Source organism: Podarcis pityusensis (genome assembly GCF_964106645.2).
Source record: "Podarcis pityusensis genome assembly, chromosome: 6".
Taxonomy (NCBI): domain Eukaryota; kingdom Metazoa; phylum Chordata; class Lepidosauria; order Squamata; family Lacertidae; genus Podarcis; species Podarcis pityusensis.
In genome coordinates, this window is record NC_138030.1 from 46092417 (window position 1) to 46116782 (window position 24366).

Here is a 24366-nt window from a genome sequence, read left to right on the forward strand (position 1 = left end):
CAGGTGTATCTGAGCTGCTTTTGGCTGGATTACGGGCAGGAAATCCATCATATTCCTGACCCCACATTGACACATAGCAATCAAACATCAAGAACGTCATTCCTAACATCATAGAAATGGGCACATAGAAGTAAATCCTACTGCAACATTTTATATTTAAGGACAACCCGATGCATCTGTTATGTCAGCTATCAACATGCACTGTGTAAGTTTTTTCCCCACCTTGTCTGATTCAGACCATCCTTTTGAACAGTTTTCCTGCGCGTTTACTGCCACAGTTCCTTCAGCTCCTCCACCTACATGACTAACACAGCTATCCTCCAGCAATCGGCTGTCAACCCCACTATATCCACAGCACTTCAGTTCCCTTTAGTCAAACAAACCTAGAAGACTGACTGGCTTGTGGTTTTTCACACTGACAAAAGGATAGAGTTCACATACAGCAGGAGAAGGGAACCTTTTTCAGCCACATTCTCTCGGGGGAAACTTTCCAGGGGCCTGCAGGGCAGTGATGGCGGGGGCAGAGGCAAAAGGGGAGCAAAAGGTGTGGGACCCTTTGTACAGCAACTTTCAGAGGTTCTCACATATACCCACGCCCGACTCTCCAGCCTCCATCCAAGCATGCAAGAGGCATTGCCACAACATACAGATGCCATAGAAGGCACCACACGGAAGGAAAAAGTAAAAGCATTGGGAAATACGTTTCCCTCTGTATTAGTACCTTGAACTGTATCTAGGATCACCAGCTAGCCAGAAAAGGCAGCCTCATTTTTCAGTCTTTAGCAACAGCTTGATTTAGCAGCTAAAGCTCTTTACCATGGAGATAGATATTATCACCTGCTAACTGCTGCGGATTAAAAGGCCTGGTTCTAAAGCTGGCAGCTCTGGCTGCCTCCCTGCCAGTGGGGCGACACACACCTGGGTTCCCGGTTCTTTCGCACCAAGCTCACAAATGTCTCCACCTCCGTCTTGGTGATGTGTTTCTCAAGCAGCTTGCGGTTGTTGTGCAAGAGGGCAGTGATGGTGTCCTCGGCCAAGATGTCGTAGCCAATCTGGGACTGCATCATGCCAAACTGCTTGGCAATATGTTCCTGAGGGACGAGGACAGCGCACCCGAGTTAGAACTGCAAGTCTTAATTCCTCACTGTTTGAATGCTTTGTTTCCCACATGCATCATCATTATGCCTAAAGGTCTCAGAAAAATAGAACCCCCAAGTTCTATCTCCCACAGACTTAAATCCTCATGTCGGTGAAGCCCTACCTGGTTCTTGCGATAGTCTTCCTGGGAGTGCCGCAGCACCCTGTAGCAGAGCCGGAACATATACTGGTAGGGAGCATTCTTCTGGTCAGACAGCTCTTCCAGTCGTACGAGTGGGCCTTCCCCACCCTTGTCCTTGAATGGAGCCTTCAGGATCCCAAAGATCTACCCAATGGAAATGGAAGTTACCAGTCAAACTGAAAAGGACCTGCAGGACCAGTTCTGGAGAGTGGCCGTGGAGGACTTCTGTTAGGCCCCATGATGGCTGTGCTGTGAGGTCCCATTGGGTCCCATTCCATCCCCATGCTCTTTAACATCCATGGAAATGGACCAGGACTAGGAGATGGTGAGGAAGATACCTCATGATAATGGCTATCTTGCACCCGCCTCTGGCATGCTCCACCTTGGCCTCTGTGCCTTTATTAAGGACCTTTTTGATCCACTGAGCTACATTCCCTTCAGTTATTAGGGGTACATATACAAGGGAGTTAAAACATCTCACAGTTTACAGTGGCACTTCCAGAAGGCGCTGTTCTAAAGTGGTCATTCTTCCCCTTTGCTCTTTAAACTGAGGCAACAGACAAAGTAGAATAAACTTTTCATTCTGAGGAATTCATAATGGCAGGCTCCCTTCACCTTACTATGATTACCTAATCTAGGTCCAGGTGCAGAGAAAAAGGTTCCTGCCTGTTGCTCAGAAAAATACAAAATAATGTTGAAAATGGAGACTGAGCTCCTCAGATACCCTATCACAGTGGAACGAGCAATCAGAAGCTACAAGAGGGCAGTTGCTCCTCCAACTGTCAAGGACAAAGCTTCTAAAGCTAAGTTGCAATGTTATAAAGCAAAGCCTTTCCTTGGAAGAAAAACAAATTCCAGGATAACCACATACTCCAATGTTGGAGAAAGACCTATAATGTGCAGGACGTGTCTGTACATGTTTACTCCGAAGTAAGGTGCTTTACTCCCTTGTAGCCTCAGAAAAGAATTGTGGCTGGAGAAGTAGTAAAAACACTCCACTTAATACCGCAATGATCTTGTCTCCATCTTAAGTCTTTCTCTCTAGACCCAATCACCTGTTTCAGAATGTTCTGCTCCCTCATGAGCTTCTGCCTCTCCCGGTTAGGCTTGGTAACAACGATATCCAAAACATTCTGCCCATTGTTGGGCACATCACTGACAAAGAAAACCAGGTCTTCCAGCAGCTGGATCACAAACCTGCCAGACAAGTTATAGTGAGCATCATCAATAAATGACCCCCACTCCCTCAAACCAGGGTTATTAACACCATACATACACACCCCACATATGAAGTTAACAAGAAACCAAATCAACATAGATGTGAACTACGGACTTAATAATTTGCCTTGTTTCCTTACAATTCAAAGCTACACCAAATTCTACATCCAAACATTTTCAAATTCTGCAGCAAGAAACATCAAATTATGTGTCCAAGACAAATTATACAAATCAAAATAAAATGCTCAGGCTACCTCATGGACATGAAACTTGTTTTCCTGCAAAATGCAACCTGCTATTGGTTCTTCAAGTTGATGGACCTAAAACCACACGTGTTGATTGCATCTGTCAGTGAATCCCATTCCACCATTGCCTTCCCATACACAGTGAATCAAAATACTTGGGGTATTTTTACCTCCGGTCATTCTGGCTGAGGAATCCTTCATTCATCTTCTCCACTACATTGGCTAACATGTAGCTGGCATCATTGGCAAAGTCCAGATCACGGATTTCTGACACTGGCACGGAGACAATGGCAAATGCCTCTTTGTCCTCCTTGGTGGGGCATGTGCCAAGCTGAAAAAGAGAACCTGGTCATCCAATACCAAAGTTTGCTTTGTCCCTCAAATAAGCAAGTCTGTGCTTCTTGGCAATTTACACTTCCTAGAACAGGCATGGCCAAACTTGGCCCTCCAGTTGTTTTGGGACTACAATTCCCATCATCCCTGACCACTAGTCCTGTTAGCTAGGGATGATGGGAGTTGTAGTCCCAAAACAGCTGGAGGGCCAAGTTTGGCCATGTCTCTCCTGGAATATGTTGGTCCAAGAGGCACATGCCACCCACCCCAGCCTTTCTTTTCAGTGCCAGATCAAAAAGTGCCCAGGTCAAGTGAGTGTCTGATTTGGGTGAGAGACATAAGTTCTGGACTCTTTTTTATTTGTGAGCGGGGGGAGGGATTAGCTGATGATTCTGCTCATGGGTTGGTTTGTTTTAAAATCATTTTTATTCTTCTGATTCTTATAGTTGGTGTTGCATAGTGTGCCACTGTATTTTTATATGTATATATATTTCATCGTATTCCTTGTATTGTGAGCTACCTTGCGTGTCCAGTTTTTTTAGAGAGAGGCAAGAAAGAAATGTCTTAATAAATAAAATCAAGCATGACGTTACACTGCCACAATAATATGACCAACCGATCCATCTAGCTCATAACTCTGTCTCTTAGCTGCAATCAGTATTGGACGCTTCCAACATAGCTTACAAGAAAAAGAACTGTGGAACTGCCCATACAGGCTTCTAGCAGTCAGAAGCAGTAGCAGCCTTTGTGGTAGGACAGAGCCACAGGGCCACCTTCCTGATACTAACAGGGTTGGTGGAAATGCCAGATTGGTTCCTGTAGCAAGCTGGCACTCCCTTCACCAAGGACCAGTTGTCTGTTAATAGCAGAATCAGCCACCGGCCCAGAAATAAACTTACCATAAGGCGAATGGGTCGCTCTTCATCCACATCAATGGGTACATTGGTACTTTGGATCCAAGTGTTGGTGCAGAGGTGACGCAGTCGGACATAGGAGTTCCTGAAACCACAAGAAGGTAAGAATGAAGAAGATATTACCCTCCTTCTATTTCAGCTTTTAAACACCTGTTGAGAACTTTTCTATTCTGCCAGGCTTTTAAATTAATACATCTTTCCATGATTATTAGTTGATGTTCTTTGTTTTTAAATTTGCATCTGTTTTTATTATAAATAGATATTATTGCAAACTGCTTTGATATTTTTAATGATATAGTGGTATATAAATACTGACTTAAATGAGACCGAAGCAGTTAAAGCCGTAAATTCCATTGATTTCAATGGGATTACACTTCCTCTCTGAACTGCACTCATTGGACTGACACCCTTTTGAACACTTGCACCCATTTTGCTCTCCATCACACCCTGGGCTATGAGAAGAGCCTCTTACCCCAACTCTGTAATGGGGAGGAAAGCCCTTCCAAAAACCATGTGTCCTTCCTCCCCTTTGAAAAGCATTGCTTTTTCCTTCTGGCACAGGATCATTGTTAGGTTTTAGAGAGGAAACACTTTCCTGAGCTTCTCTACAACTTTACAACAATGGTGCTATGCCCCATTTTGGAAATCAGTGGTAGGCCACTAAAAACAGCTTCCTGGGCTGTGGCCAGACCATGGGCACAGTCTCATCACTTCTGAATCCTATTTCATACTTGTATTTACTCTGTTGTGTGCATTCTCTGCCTGCTCCACTCCTGTTCTGCCTGATGCGTAAGATTATGCCCCACGTAGAGAAAGTGGATAGAGAAACATTTTCCTCCCTCTCTCATAATGCAAGAACTCAGAAGTTTCAGGACAGACAAAATAAAGTACACAGCCTATAGCTGAACTATGGAATTCACTCCCACAAGATGTAGATTGATGGTCACCAACCTGGATGGTTTTCAAAGAGAATGAGACAAATTTCATGGTGATAAGGCTCTCTCAGTGACTACCTGCAGGAGTGATGTTCTACCTCAACTAAGGCTGTATGCCTCTTAATACCAATTGCTGGGGATTACAAGTGGGAAGAATTCTGCTGCATTTAAGTCACGCTTGTGAACTTTCCATAGGCACTGAGTTGGCCCCTATGAGAACAAGATGCTGAATTAGCTGGGCCTTTGGTCTCATCCAGCCAGGACCTTCTTAACCTTTCTTTTCTTATGCCTCGGCTTTGCACACAGCAATGCCTTTCTCTCTGGATTATGTCCTATATCTCCATTCTGGCTTGGATTCTTTGGACGTCCTGGATAAAGCAACTTACCGTGGGACAAAAGAGTCGGTCTTCTGCAGTGTGGTGGGATCCAGTTCAAAAAGGGAAGCGATGTCATTGCCGTGAGGCACAGCCACCAGTCGATATTTGATCTTTTCCCCTGTGTATCTCCGACTGGAGCGACTTGTTCCGGCCTGTTCCAAAATAAGGCATTTTTTTCAGTTATGTGTGAGCAAAAACCACCAAAGTTCATGCAACAAAAATAGTCATGAACTTGCTATGGGATCTTCAGGGAGTTCCAGGGCACCAACCTACAGCAAGCCAGTCCAGGTATGAAAATTTATTTAGTCAATTTTGCTTTTGTTATTGCAGTAATTGCTGCTGTTCTCTGTGTTGTGGTTTTTCTTGTAATTTCAGTGAACTGTTGATTATTTAGTCCTAATTTTAAAATTCCGCCATTTTTACATGCCCCTTCAACACACACACACGACCTAAAAGTCTAAAATGAAAGAACAAAGCAAACAAAATGTAGTTTTAGTATTCCACAGCTGCTGGCCATGAGTTTGGGATACAAAATTCTAAAGCAATTTAAGCCAGATGAGAGGGAGAGAAGAGGAGCATGGGAGAGGGAAAAATCTTAACGACTGGCACCTGTCCAGGCCAATTCATCGTGGCATACACTGGCATAGAAATTTCATTGATAATGTCATAACCTGGGAACCCAGTTAGAGGCACTGAGGTAAGAGTGCTGTGAAAACTATTACTAAGAGAAATGCTTCATGCTCCCCATGGTTTTGTTTTTAGTATTGTTTTTAATGCTGTAAGTTTTAAAAAGATTTAGGTAGGTAGCCATGTTGGGTCTGACACAATAGAAATATATATAAAAAATAAAAACATGAAATCTCATACCAAGAACAAACTTAGCTGGCCTCTAAGGTGCTACTGGACAATTTTTTTATATAGTTTAAAAAAGGAAAGTGAACTTTTTAAAAGCCCAATCTAAAACGTTGCCTCCTACATATTGCTAAGCCCAGGCATAGGCAAACTCAGCCATCCAGATGTTTTGGGACTACAATTCCCATCATCCCCGACCACTGGTCCTGTTAGCTAGGGATGACAGGAGTTGTAGTCCCAAAACATCTGGAGGGCCGAGTTTGCCTATGCCTGGCTAAGCCAAACTATCACAAGCAAGCCAAATGCAACAGACAACTTACCGTGGACTTTGGTTCTCCTGTGTCTCCTTTGTAACTGGGGTTTTCCTGGAAAGTTGAAGAAATAAAAATATCAGCATATTTTTTTATCCGTGATATGACACTAAAAGTCCAGAGGTTGAATAACACAGTTTATAATGCTACACATTCAGACACCTGTGCAGCTGCTTCAGCTGCTTTGGCCAGATCACCATACTATCCAAAGGCACAAGGAAACAGGATTTGGACGAGAGATGTTTGAGTGAGCTGCAACCTGCCAGGCCACATTTTTTGGAGCTACTAAACACTGAGCATAATCCACTAAAAGGGAAAGCAGATATTGGCTCAAAGTGAACAAACAAAGAGAATCCTTCCTCTGTAGCCACTAATCAAGCCGAGAAAGGGAAAAGGCTATAAAGTGATGAAAGGCTTCATAACAGAAGAGGCCGTACCAGTAGGCTTGAGTTGCTGGGAAGTGCCTGGCATGAGCAGCAGAGACCAGCAATAATATTGTTTATGGCCCTGGTCCATCACTGTAAGCAAGAAAGAGCTATGAGAGCAGCCTAGAGTCACCCAAGAACCATTTATAACAGTGAAGGCAAGATCAGTTCTAAGAAGATGGCTCCCCTTAAGCTGTTTTCACATAAAGAGTGGCTTCAGCACAGTAAACCTCACAATGCACCATAACTTCCCTACTGACAGAGGAATTTGAGCAAGGAGGAAATAGGAGTGTGGACCCCGATTTGGAGTACAGTCACACACTCCTACTTCTGAATGGCTGTTCGTGTAAACAGCATCAGAGAAGAGTCTGGAGAGTCTCTGTCCACCATAAGAAAAATGGCAGGCCCCTCTATAGAGAGTGCAGGAGAGCCCTGGGGTATTCTCCATAGGATGTCACTTATATGGAACATATACTGTTAAGAATGCATTCACTTAAGAAGTACGGCATAGTCAGATCATGGGAGTATACCTAGTTCGATTTGCATGTGCTTATATGAAGGCACGAACTAAAAACTGCCTAGTTTGTGATCTTGAAAATATGAAGTACACTCTGCAGAATTTGAGTGCAATGCTAACTCCCCACCCAGTATAGTGGTACCTTGGATTACATATGCTTCAGGTTACATACACTTCAGGTTACAGACTCCGCTAACCAGCGGCGTAGCGTGGGTTGTCAGCACCCGGGGCAAGGCAAGTAATTTGCGCCCCCTAATCCGGGACAAGGCAAGTAATTTGCGCCCCCTAACCCGGGGCAAGGCAAGTAATTTGCGCCTCCTAACCTGCCGCCGCTGCCAGCTTCTTCTTGCTGCTGCCTGGTCTGGTCTGGTGTGGTTCTCTCCCGCGCTCAGCGCTGCGCTGGGTGGCCGCTGCACTGTCCCTCCCCCAGATAGTCCCTCGCTCTCTCTCCGCACCGCACGCCTGGCACCCACCCCCTCCACAGTGGGCGGCGACCCAGCGGCTCGGATCGGATTCGCACAGCCAGCACTGCAGTGAGAGAGAGTGAGTGAGCCAGGTAGGGGCAGAGAGCTACGAGTGCGAGCGCGCCCCACCCAGATGTTGCGCCCGGTGCGGCAGGCCCCCCCTGCACCCCCCACGCTACGCCACTGCCACTAACCCAGAAATAGTACCTCGGGTTAAGAACTTTGCTTCAGGATGAGAACAGCGGCAGCGGGAGGCCCCATTAGCTAAAGTGGTGCTTCAGGTTAAGAACAGTTTCAGGTTAAGAACGGACCTCTGGAACGAATTAAGTACTTAACCCGAGGTACCACTGTACAACACTCACCACGTCGGCAAACCTACACTCACAGCAACCAGGGCAAAAGATGGGGGTGAGGTAGGCAGGTGTGGCATGAGCCTGGATCTGGCATGGCAATTAGGCCTGGATAACAGGGGAGCAAGTACAGGTCACCAGGCAGCATTGTGGACACCAGGTAATTGACAGGTGAGAGTCCTTACCCACCAGTCAAACTTAGACTGCAGGGGCGGGGAGATGCGCAGAGGAGATAGTGATGCAGCCTGCAATTCTGGAATGTTATAATGCTTTAGGGTCTGCGACACTTTGCTAAAGAAAGAGGAAACGTCAAACTGATACTACATCAAAAGATCCTAACATATTCCCAAATTTTAGCTTGAAGTTCAGCTTTAACGTAGTGCTGATTAGTTAAGGGAACCCAAACCACAACCTACTAGAGCCTACACAGAACCTGCTAGAGTCTACTCAGTTCCTCTTACCTCTGCTGCCAAATAGTTCCCCGTGGCAAGGTGCTTGAAGCGGTATAAGCCATTCCAATGCCCAGCTCCACCACGGCAGGGATCATGATGGACCACCTGAAAAGCAAAATCAGTGTGTTGTAAGTCACAGGTCTGATACTTGCCTTTTTGCAAGTGCTGGCCAAAGCACAGGAATGCTTCAATCCTCTGGCTCTTCAAGGCCACCTGGCTACCTGAGCTGTCCATGCCACTTGACTAAAGCATTAGTCACCAATGCTGCACAGAAGCCCTCCTTGTGATTGGCTCTGGTCATGGAATTTATAGATTTAAACGAAGGACACATCAACATTTGGTAACACTTCAGATTTATTTTGCTGAGAAGTGAAGCAAGAGATGCTTTTAAAAGCATCTGAGAATCCTCCAGAAAAATCATCTTTCAAAGGACCTGTTGATGGCATTTTACCATTGTACTGATGAGAGTGTATTAACTTATGGTCTCTGTGTGTGGTTTGGGAGCTGCGCGGTCAGGGAAAAAACAATGCTGTCCAGGGTTGTAAAGACTGCGGAGAGAATAATTGGGTGCACTCTTCCCACCTTGGATCAAATCTATGCTTCCAGGTGTCATAGGAAAGCTGCAGAGATAGTGCAGGATAGTGCGCACCCCAGAAATGATCTCTTTCAGCTTCTGCCTTCTGGAAGAAGGTACAGGGTTATTAAGACTAGGACTAGCCACCTGAGAAACAATTTCTATCCAAATGTGATTTTGGTTTTAAACTCAGTGTAAGGTAGTCTCTATGGGAGTATACTGTATTTAATTATGGGGTATCAGAGTTTTTAGGGGGCTAAACAGCTGGGAAAGCAGGCTTGTTGGTTTTGAATGTCTGATGTAGATTTTTTCAATTTCGTTGTTCTCTATGGGACAATGACAATAAAGATTATCGTATCGTAAAATGTTAGGCAAACTCTGACAATGAGTAATAACAAAGCATTATCTGATGACACTATTGTTATACATTTACCCAGGATACACTCTTCTTTTCTAGCCTAGCTTTGGCTCTTGTGATGAGGCTATTCTTTGTCACCAAAGAGGCATCAATAGCAAGGAGACCTGGTCTCTCTAGCTCCCCGAAGGCTTCAGTAGGAGTTATGTGCCATCTCCTAGTATGCAGAGTAATCCAATAGGAATCTTTAGACCACTTTATTTTAGCTAAGAATTCGAAACTTGAGAAATTTCACATTATCCCAGTGCTTAATTTCTAAAAATCTTTGTTCCAAGGTTGGTCTAAAGCTTTGAAAGTAAATGCCAAGGCTAAGCCCGTGTGAGCACAATTAATCCTTCATTGTCCCTAATTAAAACAACCTAGAATGCAATGCTGTCTCCCATGGACATTCCTGTTGTTGATCATCAAGGAGACACAGAATTGGGACACCAAAACACATAGACCTGCCATGTAAGCTAAGGTAATAATGCATTCAGATTAAATAAACAATATAGGGAAAGGGAACTTTTTGCAAGCAAAAACCTGCAAATAGGCCGGGCACTCACCTCAACTTCCCAGAGTGCATTGGAGCTTGTGGCTGATGTGGCCGATTGCCGCAAGGTAGTTCGAAGAAAAACATGCAGCTTGGCTTTGTATTCATCACAGGTGAGAAATTTCTCCTGCTCTGCATGGAACAACCTGACCACGTCCCCCTGTCAGTCAAATACAAAAAAGATATGCAAAAATAGTTCCTTGCTGTCTAGGGAAACCACAACGCAAGGGAATAACAGTACACTCTGCAAGTAACACCAAAGCATAGTTTGGAGCTCTGTGGATGAGCTTCAACAAGGACAAGTAAAACACCAAGCTTGAACACTTCCCGCTTCCTTCTCCTCCTCCCACAAGACTAGGAGGAATACTTCTGCCAAGCTGAGTTTCCCTTTTAAACAATTTCCAGTTACCATTATGTGCAAACCAGGGTTCCTGGTTCAAAACAATGATAAGTTAAACCAACCAGCTTCATGGCCTATGGTTTGAAATTAGCTTGTTTAGTGACAAACCATATTTTGTTTTAAACCAGGAGCCCTGCTACATATGTAGCAAACACTAAAGCAAGGTTCTTTGAAAGCCAAACTAAACTCAGCAGATGTCCTCAGCAGAGCGACTCAAGGCTGACGGACACATGCTCATTATTACCCCTTTAAGCACTTCTTCCATGTGGTCCCGGAACTGCATAAACAAGTTGATCTTCCAGCTGGTGTTGCAGTTGACAGAATTCACCTAGGAAAACAATGAGCTATTAGAAGATCCACATGCTACACACGACTAAGGTAAAAGGTAAAAGACCCCTGGACGGTTAAGTCCAATCAAAGACGACTAGGGGGTTGCGGCGCTCATTTAACTTTCAGACTGAGGAAGCCGGCGTTTGTCCACAAACAGCTTTCCGGGTCATGTGGCCACCATGAATAAACTGCTTCTGGCTCAATGAAACACCATGACGGAAACCAGAGCGCACAGAAACGCCGTTTACCTTCCCGCCACAGCGGTACCTATTTATCTACTTGCACTGGCATGCTTTTGAACTGCTAGGTTGGCAGGAGCTGGGACAGAGCAACGGGAGCTCACTCCGTTGCAGGGATTCAAACCGCCAACCTTCTGATGGGCAAGCCCAAGAGGCTCAGTGGTTTAGACCACAGCAGCACCCACACCTGTTACACGCGACTAGCCCCAAATTAAATCCTATAAGCAGGGGGGGTGGATCTAAAATAGCAATCTAGCTCAGGCCACTGTCATTAACACCCCATATTCACACCACTTCCCTTCTCCTAATTCCTGGTACCTCTTTGCATCCTGGGTTATCAGCGAGTTCATAGTTGCTGGCATGTAGTGGCTGCCCAGCATTCACAGGATTCAGAATCACTTTGTCTCCAACAACTACCTGAGGAAGGATGTCATAATAGTTAGGACAGCAGTTCCAAAGCCTCTCCACCCCCCACCGGACCACTTAAATGTTGCTGAGGACCTTGACAGATCATTTAATGATTCTTTCCTGCCTGCTGTAGCAACTGTAATGCACTGCGCTAGATGCTGTAGGATTTTTTATTTTATTTTTAGCACTTCTTTGATGTCTTATATTGTATGTAGGTTACTGTCTTGGAGTTGGAACGCTGTAGAATTCAACATGTAAGTGTTCTTCAGACACACCATGGACAACCTGGATAAAGCAGACTACTGGTAGTCTGTGGACCACAGTCTGCTAATCTCGGAGTTAGCAAGCATTGGCCTGAAGTATGGAAGGTCCCCTAAAATATCTCAAGTGAGCATGAAGAAAATGTGGCAATTGAGGAACTGGCAGCACAAGTCTATGCATGTCTACTCAAAGATAAGTCCCAAGGAGCACAATGAGGCTTACTTCCAGGTAACTAAGTGTAAGATTGCAGCCAACAAACCCCACATTTCCTGCCAAATCTTTAGTTATCTGTTTGAATTGCAAATACATTTCTAATGGGGGGGAGCTGATTCGCATATGCATGCATATCACCCAGTAGCTCTTAAGTTGATACCTTACCATTCAATTACTTGCAACAACGTGAACCGCCTCTATCAAAAAGCACTTTGTGCGAGCTGATATGAAAACTCCGTCTGCAGCTGTTGCCACGCACACATAAATCATCATTTGACACTGCAGCCACGGAGTAATAAAGAAGCATCTGTGAACTTGGCCCAATTATGTACTCCTTTCCATGACACAGTACCCCCAAATCAATCTCTCCTTTAATAAATTTCAGGACACAAAATGTGCAAATATCTTTCCAGGAAATTAGGTCTGGGGCTGAGAATCCACCCTGGGAGCTCAGTCACCAAATTCCTTGCACGTTTCAAGTCAAGTTGCTGCCCCTCTCAGAGATTTCTCCTTCTTAAAAGTGGCACCTGCTCCACCGGGAAGTTGACAGTCTTAAAACCATCTCAGCTTGTAAAGCCTTTGGAGATCTATAGCTTACAGCAGGGATAGCAAACAAGGTGACCTCTAGATGTTGTTGGACTATCAACGCCCATCAACCCCAGAAAGCATGGCCATGGATAGGGATGATGGGAGTTGTAGTCCAGCCACATCTGGGGGGTACCACATGGCCTAAAGCTTATAGCAGTATTACTGGGAAGAGTCACATATTATTTTCTGCCTCCCCATAACGCACTCACATTATCTCCATTGCTCCTCAGTTTCCAGAAGGGCTGAATGAAGAGCCAGGAGCCTTCATTGCCTGTGGCATCGAGCGTCACCCTCATGGCATTCTTCTCCAATAAGGCAGGGAGGCGCTTGTTAACGGTCAGGTATTTATTACTCTTCATGTGGAGAAGCTGGAAAACCAAACACAAAGCAGGACAGTTGCTACCTGGAACCTTGTGCGGTACTCAGTTACACAGAGTGCTTGAGAAGAACTTAGGCCACACTCACAAAATATGTTAAAAGCACTATGATAACACTTTAATCCATCAAGGCTCCTCCCTACCCAATAATTCTGGGAGCTGTAGTTCATTAAGGGTGCTGAGAGTTGATAGGAGACCCCTACATCCCTCCCAGAACTACAATTCCCAGACTGGCTTAACAATCAATCGCTCTTCCCAGGGAACTCAGAGCAAAAATGTAGGATCAGAAATATAAGAGCCCTGCTGAATCAGACCAGTCCAATTCTGCTTCCCACAGTAGGCAACCCAATGCCACTGGGAAGCCCAAAGGCAGGAGATGAGGGCAATTGCTCTCTTTCTCACTGTTGTTGTTCACCAATAAATAAAATAGATATTCAGGGCATGCCGCCTCATGACCAGTGTGGTGTAGTGGTTAAGAGCGGTAGTCTTATAATCTGGGGAACCGGGTTCGCGTCTCCGCTCCTCCACATGCAGCTGCTGGGTGACCTTGGGCCAGTCACACTTCTTTGAAGTCTCTCAGCCCCACTCACCTCACAGAGTGTTTGTTGTGGGGGAGGAAGGGAAAGGAGAATGTTAGCCACTTTGAGACTAACTTTGAAAGGCGGGATATCAAATCCAAACTCTTCTTCTTCTTCTTCTTCTAACCAGCCTTACCCTCTAGGAAGTAATCTAATCTCCTTCCCAAGCCTTCTAAGTTGATGGTCATAACCACATATTGTGGAAGTGAATGCCATCATTTCACTAAGCGCTGTGTGAGGAAATTCTTTTTTCTTTTCTTTTCTTTCCTGACTCTCCCAAGATTCAGCTCCCAGGTTCTAGTATTATGAGACTGGGAGAAAAACCTCTCTCAGTCCACATTTCCCCACACCATACATGCTTTTCCATATCCCTCCTCAATCACCATTTTTCTCTAAACCTTTCTTTTCCTCGTAGGCCAGTTGCTTTGCCCGCCCCACTCCCAACAGCTTTGGGTTGCCTTTCCTTCACCTTTTCCAGTGCTCAGGAGAAAGGCAACCTTCCATACCTGTATGACGCTTCCATACTTCACCACGTCCCCATGCACCTTCTTATTCTCGGTTTCGTTCTGCTTCTGCTCCATCTGTGCAGCATGCTGTACAAAAACACAGACCATAGCAGAATGAATCCAAACCAGGAATGACAAAAAAAATAATAATGAAGGAAATACTTCAGAGCAAGAGTCAGAGCAAGAGTCAGGTGAACAAGCAGGCAGCTTGCAGTGATGAAGAGGAAGAGCAGGACCAGGGGGCTCTTGTCAGTGGGACCCCCACTGGGATGTAGGCCTCTGGCAGATGCCCGTCCATGTCAACCCTTCACACCAGCTCTGATGTCCATGACAACTGTGCTCTTCATCCCATGTGCTAGGTTCATGCCATTTTGCATACAACTGAACTGTTGAAATGAAATCAGTTCAGGGGAAATGTTCAAGGAAACTTCCCTTCAGCCTGTTAAGCTCTTTGCTACTTCTCAGTTCACTTCAGGATGATTGGGGATATAACTGTAAGGACATTGCTGGTCGGATGAGTATCTGATAAAGGAGCGGTGAGGGTGGATTTCTGAGGTTGCCCTGCAGGAAAGAGAATTGCTTGCGCGGTGCAAGAGAACAGCCATTAGCCATGAGTCAACCACTTCAAGCCATGGAATAAAACCATCTTCCAAGTAGGTGGTGCCCTGACCACAAATCCACCTTGGCAGAGGCTGGCTCTTCTCGGATGCTTCACTGGCAATCCAAAGCCCTCAGAAACGCTGCTGCACTTTTTATTTAATTAAACCCTAATCTCTCCAAAACACAGGATTAATAGTTGACGCGGTTTCCAGTCTGGTAGCAAAGGGGAGGAAAGCAGAGCACGCACAGTTTGGGACAAGCCTGCCGCTCAGGAGAAATACCGGCAGCAAAAGGAACTGAAAGAAAAATAAGCAAATAACCCCTGAGGCTCCTGGGCTGGGTCAGAGTACAGGAAGTATGGGATGGAGCAGATAGTGAAACGGATCTAGGTATGCAAGGCAAAGAAAAGTGTGCCTGACTGAACCTTCTGATCCTAGGAAGAAATCAGAAACAACAGCAAATGAAGGCACCATTTGAAATTCTCTCTGTGCTTCAGTGAAGTCCTTGCTCTTCCTGTAGCCCATAAAGGTTAAACTGGCACAATGGTCTGCATTCAGGGCTGTGCATATTCCCAATTCCACATAAGGGTAGAATTAGATACTAGATGCAAAATTCAGTTTTGTGAGACTTCTTGCTTGCTTGGCTTTTTTAAAATAAAATTATTTGTGGATACTTATTCGGAGATATACAAAAATACATAACAATTACAAAGTATCTTTTTATAATATACTAATATAAACCAGCTACTTGGTCTAAAATAGAACAAAGGAAGAAAGAAGAAAAGACAAGAAAAGGGGAAACCTAACGAAAGAGGAAAGGAGAGAGGAGAAAGAGGCATCTCCATTCTTTTTAGTTTGCTTGCTTTTTGAATGCAAGTTTTTAGCCTTAACAGCTATAAAAAAATATTTGGAAGCATGTCTTGTAGTCTAAACTAAACTAAAAACGTGACAGATTATTTCCACTCTTTGCAGAGAGAACTCAGTGACCTGCAGCTTCTTTCTCCAAACCATGACTGGAGAAAGTATAGTACAGCCTAGTTTGCATGTAACAGAAGCCAGAGTTAAAACAAACTATGGCTTGCCAGGAACAATGAAGTGCCGCAGCACAGGTGCAAATTGAGCCCATCCACCCATCTCCACTCCAAACAAAAAAACAACAGGAGCCCCTGGCTAGCATTATTGGAAGCCAGCCCTTAGCATCTGCCTAGGGTAGAGCTTTTAAAAAGACACAATTATATTTTTGAACCAACAGAGCTATTTGCAGTTCCATTTCAATCTGGCTTCTAGCCTTAATTCTGTGTCCAGATTGAATTTGTGTCAGAATTTTACTCTGCATCCAATGCAGTCTGGGAAGTGGTGTACGTACAATGTTAGCTACAATCTAGATCTGCCCTGTTGTTTCTTAGGAATTACAGTGTTTTGATGAGTTTTTCCCCGAGCTAGCTTCAATCCAAATTGAGAATAAGAATGACCTTAGCTGCATTTTAAGCTTAAAACGTGTACACAGTTTGGAGCAGCTTTGGTTTCCCTGCTTGATTACCTTTATTGGAAGCAAGGTGGGGGGAGTGTGACCTGGTTCCTCAACCTGGCAGATTTTGTTACCATGGGTCATGGTGTCCTTTTACATCAGCTCCAAGGGTTGGACATATGGGAACTCTGCTTTGCCATGGTTCCTAGAGCCCTTGAGAGCCCTTCCCAGAGTTGGGTCAGCAAAGCAGAGGACTCAAAAAGCTCTTTCAGTGGCACAGTTTCCCCACTCTCCATTCATTCATTCATTCATTCATTCAATCATCCATATTGGGCATGCGCCTAAGGTTACGATCATGTAAGTAAATTATGCGTAAGTGGTGGACCCACCTTAAATAACTTTACTGGTTCTTAGACAGAGCACAGCTGGAGGAATAACCTTTGTGGCAAGGAATCACCAATCAACAAGTAAGCAGGTAAAGGATCCCATTTTCAGCAGGCTAGGCTAGGAGTGGAGCTTGAACTGAGCAAGCACAGTGCATAGGGGAACCCGCAGCCCACACGGGAACAGATATTCCCATGTGGAAGCCTGCAAACCACATGGTAAAGGAGGAGGATTTTGTGCATTTATTTACTTTTAATATGAATCAATGTTATTTCTAAAAAACCTCACCCACCGAAAAACCTGCGCCCACAATAAAAAATCACAGTGCCATTTAATTGTTTGTTAATCTCTCGTCTTAATTTTGCAATGACCGGTATTGCATGTTAAGATTATTTGTTACTTTAGTATTTTATCTGCTCCTGACTTGTAGCTGTATTTGTTGTTTTAGTGATTGTTGTATACCTCGCCTTGAAATGGTTGGACAGAGAGCAAGATATAAATATTTTCCAAAATAAATAAATTAGCAAACAATGGCATAACCAGTAGGGATCAGGAAATAGCCAAGGACTGAATAAAAACAGCCTCTATCTCTATCCCACCTACCGCACCAGCCAAACAATTCAAAGAGCCTTCATAAATAATAATTTAAAACAAACAAAAAAGTCTTCTAAGGCTCAGAAGGGAGTTGGTCAGCTAAGGTGTTCCATATGAAAGGCCCAAAATCAGAAGGGGGAAGCTCTAAAGGATGTTGCTGTTCCTGCCTGAACATCAGATAACAAGGGCTCAGAACGCAGGGTCTCACCTAGGCTCAACATGGGAAGGAGGACAGGAATTCCTTCTGGTCACCCTAATGGAGCATAACAGAGTCAATCAGGATGCTTAAAGATGGGTTACTATTTCACCAAAGCCACCAAAATGAATTTAGACTGCAACCCAATACACAGTTTAATGGGATTTGTGTACTGAACTCACTGAGACTTGATGCTGAGTACACACGTGCAAAACTTTGCTGCAAGGCTGGCTCTGATGGTGCCATTCAACTTCAAATATTTGGGAGAATTGCCCCAGCAAAATTCAGATTGTTCTTTAAAAAAAAGTGAGACTGGATTTCCGTTCTTTCTGTTTCTATTTTAGAAAATCATTTCCTCTGATTGAAATACAGTTATAAGCCTAACCTGGTCAGTGGGGGAGGGGGAAGGATGTCCTTGAAAAATGAAAACAGGCCTCGTTTTTTAAAAGTTGTCTGCAACAAGGCTGCATTGTAGCCTCAAAACACACAAGCACTTTTGAAGAATCAGGAATGCTGGAGCTGGTTTTTCTGCCTCTGTTTTAAATCTTTTTTTCTGTTGTGGGTTATTTTGTTTGGGTGTTGGACTTGCATTTTTGCTTTGCTCTTTCTATTTATTGTTTTGCTGGGGACACTCCTCAGAAATTATGGCTGAGCGGCAGCATATCAATGCGTTACATAAATGCCTCGGCTGGGAGAGGTGAGGAACAATGGAGCCAAGCTACGCCTCTCCTTGCACAGAAAATCTACTTCCATTATATTTCAAATATTAATTTTCTCATTTGTCTCCATGTAGGCTAACCACAATTGTTGATGGTGTGAATCACTCTTAGAATCTCATTACACAAGGTGGGGGGGAGGCACTGGACGTGATCCAGGGAACCAGAAGAACAGCTGGGTCTCATTATACTGGGGGGGGGGGGTTTAAAATAAGGCAGTGCAAATACAAGCCCTTCTATAGTCAGGACAGTATGCATTTCCCAGCTGCACAATGCACACATGCAGGAATGGTTCTGAGCACAGAATTCATCATCCCGAGAATCGCAGCTTTCTTTCTTTTTTAAAGAAAGTGTTAATGCCATAAAGCAGTGAAGATAAATTTGGAGGATTGCTACTATTATTATTTTTACTATTATTATTATTTTCTTCCCAGGGTGGGTTATAGCAATTTAAAAATACAATATTAAAAACAATTTACTATCACAAGAATAGAGTGTATCTCATATATGTATACGTATACATACACACACGCACACACGCACACACGCACGCACACACACACACACATATATATATACACACACACACACACACACACAAATACATACACACACATATATATACATATACATACATACATACACATACACATACACATACACATACAGAGAGAGAGACCAGGATATGATGAAAGTTGCTAAATGAACCTCTGTGGGGAGGGAATTCCACAACTTGGGCATTGCCACAGAGAATCCCTTACCGCTGAGCTTCTGAGGGTGGCAGAAAAACCAAGAGGGTCCCCCCTTGAATTGGCTCTGTCTGTCATTGGCTCTGGCTCCCCCTACTGTTGGTCTGCCTGCCTTCCACCCTACCAATTCCAGGGGGGCAGCAGCCACCACTGCACCAGCAAGGATGATGCTGAGGGTAGACAATACAGCAAGGTCTCAAGCAAGAAGCAATGGAAAGGTTCTCCAGCCTTGCCAGATCAGAAAGAAATGTGGTTAATACGTTTTTTGGAGCTTGTCATACCTGAAGTTTCTGCAGCAGTACCACATCGGCTATTTTGTCCTTGTCCTGTTTGGTTTGTTTGGCTTTCCAGTATTGTTTCTGGGCGGAGTAGCGGTTCATGGGACATACTCTAAAGAGGCAATCTGTAACGAGAAGAAGTTAGTGTTAAGTTGTGGGTGAACATATCAGACGACACAGCGATTCTTCAAACAGCTCTTGTTTATTCACAGGCCAGAACAGAACTGAACTGAACTGAAGCGTTTAGCCAGCCTGCTTATATAGAGCTCCACTAGAACGCAACAGTAACCATTTTCTGTAACTATCCAATCACTGAACATCACTTTCGATCCCTTATTTGCATATGTAGACCTGAGTGAAAACTATCTACAGTATCCCCCTGCTGGCCCAGGGTGAGAACTTCAGTACATAACAGTTAGCAAGCGTTAGCATGCTAAAACCACAATTCATAAGAACATAAGATGAGCCTGCTGGATCAGGCCCATGGCCCATCTAGCGCATCCTGTTCTCACAGTGGCCAACCAATTGCCTGTGGGAAGTCTGAAAGAATTACATTCTTCTAACGCTCACCACTGATTATTAAGAGCTGCTGCTCACCAAATTATTCTCTTTCTACTAATGTTAACTTTCAGGTTAAATACGATGTAAATGTTACATATCTGAAAAGTCTGGAAAAGACAAGACTCGTAGCTGTGGGGGTCCACCTTCCCTTGTGTCACTGCTAGTGTCTAAGAGCTATGTGAGAATGCAAATCCTTCTACAGCTTTTAGATGCTAGAAAAAGAGGGACGTTTTTCATTATCGCCATCTCTCCTGTAGCTCTCAAATGCTAGGAAAAGAGATTCTCATACATCTTTTAGGAAGCAATAGCAATTCCTGCAAATGTAATGGCATGTACAGCTTTTAGGCAAGGATGGAAAAGTTCTATTAAGCAGTAAGAATAATTCTTCTTCACATTTGACCCTGAACAAAATGCATTCTCAAAATAAAGGAGGGTTGAGAAAGAATTAAAATCAGCCTTGCAATGTGTGAGCATTGGGCATTGGGGGCAGGGGGAAGAGTTGCACTGTGACCATTTTTTAAAAGGGGGAACTAGCAACCTTGTATTTAAAGGTAGATCTACCCTAGAAAGTTCTTTAAATTCCCCTGCTTTAAGATTAATCCAATCCTTGAGTGATATTTTTGCCCCACCCTGGCAAAACATGTGAAAATTGCTTTGAAAATTGGCCTAGCAGTGATTTCAATTGTTTGTTAGAAAGACAGTCCCAGGTGGATGGAACCAAAGTCCTTGATGGCTCTTAATTGCTCCTAAAATAGCACCACAGAAACTTCAGACACTAGAAGAAAATAATTTCCATTCTTGGATCCCGTCCCAAGTTGCTGGCAAACCTGCTGTCAGTTATTCATCAGAGAGTGATGAATAAGCAGGCGCAAAACATTATTCTCACCAGTTCTGGAAGCAAGCCATTTTTTGGTTGTCTCATCCCACACGACTGCTTCTGCTATTGGCAAGTCCCACACCAAGGACACCTCACCTCCCATGCCAGGGGAATTCCTTAGCACAGGGTTAATGCATTTGGTGACCCCCTTTCCCCCTCCCCCAGTTTTGCTGGACTCCCAACTCTCATTGTCCCCACACAGCATGGCTAACCATCAGGAATGCTGGGAGTTGCAATCCAATAGCATCTAGAGAGCATCATATTGGAAACCCCCCACTTTAGCAGGTCCTGTCTCCTCCTCATGAATTAGGACCAGCTTCTCACAAACAGCAGACTGAGTGGTCAACCTCTGCCTGGTCTGTACTGTTCTACTGCTGGTAGGTGCTCATAGATGGACAAATGCCCAGATTCAATATTCACAAACAGACAAACCTCACACACAAATGCTTGTACATAGAAAACTACAGGGAGCTTCACACAAAACAACCTCTCATGTACTGAACATCTGTGTGAAGGGCCTGTGGGTTCTTACTGTCTCTCAGTACAAGAACTGATGTGCCCCAATGCGTCATCAATTGCCTGTGCTGGAGATTAATGGTACAATTTCTTGTTTTTCATACATTTTCTCCTCCATGTAACAAGTTGGGAGCCCATATATAGTTGCTATTGTCGATTTGACGTCTGAGGAAGGCCAGATAAGAGTAAGGACTGCATCAAAAAGTTTCAAAATTCCTACCTGGAAATCAACCCTGCACCCTCACCAAAGACCATCACTTAAATAAAGAAGGGTTAACCCAGAGAATAAATGGAGCTTGAGGGTACAGCAATGCACTGGCGTCACCAGAGATCCAGCAAAAGGAATGGATGTAGCTGAGTGGTAGAGCATCTGCTCTGTGTGCAGGTCTCTGGTTCAATCCCTGCCATCTCTGGGTAGGACTGGTAAAGGTAAAGGTAGGTAAAGGGACCCCTGACCATTAGGTCCAGTTGCGGATGACTCTGGGGTTGCGACACTCATCTCGCTTTATTGGCCGAGGCAGCCGGCGTACAGCTTCCGGGTCATGTGTCCAGCATGACTAAGCCGCTTCTGGTGAACCAGAGCAGCGCACAGAAACGCCGTTTACCTTCCCACCGGAGTGGTACCTATTTATCTACTTGCACTTTGACATGCTTTCAAACTGCTAGGTGGGCAGGAGCAGGGACCGAGCAATGGGAGCTCACTCCGTTGTGGGGATTCGAACCGCTTACCTTCTGATCGGCAAGCCCTAGGCTCTGTGGTTTAACCCACAGCGCCACCCGCGTCCCTGGGTAGGACTGGTAAAGAACCCTAACTCAAACCCTGGCGAGCCACCGGCAGTCCGTGTAGACAATGCATCCCACATCATTTAGTGCAGGGTCCCCGTCCCCCCCCCCACTCCTTGCCTCTGCCATTATCACCAAAGGAATATGCATGTGCTTGCAAGTGGGTTGTGTCAAGGTTAAACTGCACCAGCAGTTCAGTGACTTAGCTGGAAGCGTCCCTGAGGACTGAACACCAGAGCTAGAGCAGAGGTGTGAATCCATTACTGGAATGGCTCTGCTTCCTTCTGATCCTGCTGGACACAGAGCTGCATCTGACCAGAGGATATGAATGGAATCAGCTGTCCTGCTGCTGTGTCCTCAATGGGTGGGGATTATGTGCAATTATGTTGTCTGTTACAGCCAGCCACCCACAGTGTGTTTAAAAAATAAAATAAATCTTAAAGCATTTATTGTCATCTCTCTGACAAAGTACAAGATTTGAACGCCTTCATTTTTTCCCACTAACGTGTTCAAACATGGGGATCTGCCTTGCTGAAAGAGCCTCAGGGGAAAGCATGGAAAGGGGGCAGGGAGCAGGAACTGCCAAGCTGTGATCAGACATTTCTGTTGGCCCAGCCAAGTCCAGACACTTCATAGCTGAACTATGTGATTTTAGCTGGATTCTAAGGGCTGCCGCCAACATGACTTTTTGAACATGTGCAGCTTAAAACCTGCTTCCGAAGAGGTGTGCAAATGCCATTTAAGAAGTCTGCTTCTCTAGAAATGTACAGATTCAGTAAATCTCCATTTGCATGGATGTGTGTCATTTGCAATCAAACAGAGGCACATAGGAAAGCCTTAACTGACATTTGCATGGGTCCAAGGGGGGGGGTGTTTAAAAAGGAATATCAGGGCAGTTTCACTATGAAGTGAAATATCATCAGTAATCTTTGAAGGCCAATCCACAAAAGAAACTTAAGGCGGATCAGAGGAATACAGTCAGCGAAATGCCACGGTCCAAACCAGGGCAGGAAAGAAATCCATGCCTCAGAATTATATACTTCGTTCAATTTAGTTTAGTTTAATTTGGAGGTTTCATAAGTAGTCTGGTGCAGGTCACCACTAGAGCTATGTCTGCTGCTTGGCGAACAGATTGTCTCTTCTTTTTTGACAAAACCATGGGAGGAATTCAATTTCACATTATTATTATTGTTCTGCCAGTACAACCATTTTTTGCTCTCCTGCTCCCATGTGCTGTTCTAGGGATTCTCCCAACCCTCTGGGGTTGATTGGGGGGGGTGTGCATGGGCACATGGGGAGAGAAGATGAGGGGAAGCCACATTGCACTAGCCAGACTCATTGCTGATACAACTGTTTTGTTGAATCTAGGCCCCTGTGTTTTTGTCTCAAAAACTGAACCTGAAATGGGGGAGTTCTATTTCTAGAAATTGCCCAGTAAGTCCCTACACAGTCCTAGGACCAAAAAAGCTCAAAGACCCACAAGGATGTGATAACATGTGCCAAAGGCCAGCAGCTGATAGCATTTTAATCTTGTGCTGTAAATAATTATATCACAGAATATCAAAAGTGCTGAACCACTGTCTGAGCAGGTAATAGAAATTCATTGAGAGTGAATTTTCCTGAAAGCTGGAACTCTGCACCAAAGGTGTGTCAGCTCCAGCAGTTTTCAAGAGAAGAGTGTGATTTTTCTGAGTGTTTGGACCAGTCGATGTTATTATTTGCAGTGGTTTCCTTGCAGTAACCTTAAGCTGCTCCTGTTGAAATCCTATGACGTCAAGAGAAGAAACAGCCCTGGAGTGGCACATGCCCTGCTGGCATTGAATTCAGGGTCAAATTTGCTGAATCCCAGGATGGCAAAGTATAAACACCTGAGGATTCACGCTAGGTTTGTTGCATATCCTTGTGAGAATATGAGATCCATTCTGCTTCAAAAACCCACTGCATAGCCAATGCGGCAAGATGCAGAAAGCCCCAGAAAAGAAATGTGTGTCTGCAGATCTGAAAACATTCTACCCCAAATACAGTGTATTTCTGTTTTGTTTTCCTGTGTGTTTCCATTCTGAGCTGTGGCAAAGGAAACAAGACAAGGACAAGTGACAGCAGAGCAAAGGGGGATTTTTCACTTCCAGAAGCACAAATATCATAGCACACATGCATATATACACAGAAAACCATGAGCCAGTCAAACCTAATGAATAGGATGGGTTTTATTATTTTGTATTTAAATGATATAGTTCTTCTATTGCTGTAAACCATTTCGGATGGGCTTTGCATAGAAATGTAGCGTAGATATATTTTGAAATAAACAAATGCACGAATGTTTAAAAGCCAATACTTCTGACAATGGCATAACTGTACCATCTCAAATAGAGGAAACATTATCACTACCACATACAATTATATCTATAGTGTTGCCTTGTACAGGATACTCCTGGAAACAAAAGGGCAAGGATTAAAAGATTAGATAAAATGGTGGTGGAAGAGCAACAAGCAATTCAATAGCCACAGTAAAACTGACACAAGCTGCCAATTACTCTGTTTAAACTTGCAAA

The 24366-nt window shown here is 44.3% G+C and overlaps 1 protein-coding gene across 2 annotated transcripts in view; it reads right to left on the reverse strand.

Moving 5' to 3' along the window:
- Window positions 1–24366, reverse strand: part of ITPR3 (inositol 1,4,5-trisphosphate receptor type 3) — a 98635-nt gene that overhangs the window by 40808 nt on the left and 33461 nt on the right. For both annotated transcript variants that reach the window (XM_081009954.1, XM_081009955.1), the window contains exons 3-16: window positions 19081–19202; window positions 14094–14180; window positions 12842–13000; window positions 11481–11579; window positions 10838–10921; window positions 10207–10353; window positions 8682–8777; window positions 6474–6518; window positions 5311–5453; window positions 3975–4074; window positions 2913–3073; window positions 2335–2476; window positions 1262–1423; window positions 919–1091 (exon numbers count right to left, since the gene is read on the reverse strand). In XM_081009954.1, the coding sequence (XP_080866080.1) occupies window positions 919–1091; window positions 1262–1423; window positions 2335–2476; window positions 2913–3073; window positions 3975–4074; window positions 5311–5453; window positions 6474–6518; window positions 8682–8777; window positions 10207–10353; window positions 10838–10921; window positions 11481–11579; window positions 12842–13000; window positions 14094–14180; window positions 19081–19202 (1720 nt within the window). The remainder of the gene's footprint in view (window positions 1–918; window positions 1092–1261; window positions 1424–2334; window positions 2477–2912; window positions 3074–3974; window positions 4075–5310; window positions 5454–6473; window positions 6519–8681; window positions 8778–10206; window positions 10354–10837; window positions 10922–11480; window positions 11580–12841; window positions 13001–14093; window positions 14181–19080; window positions 19203–24366) is intronic.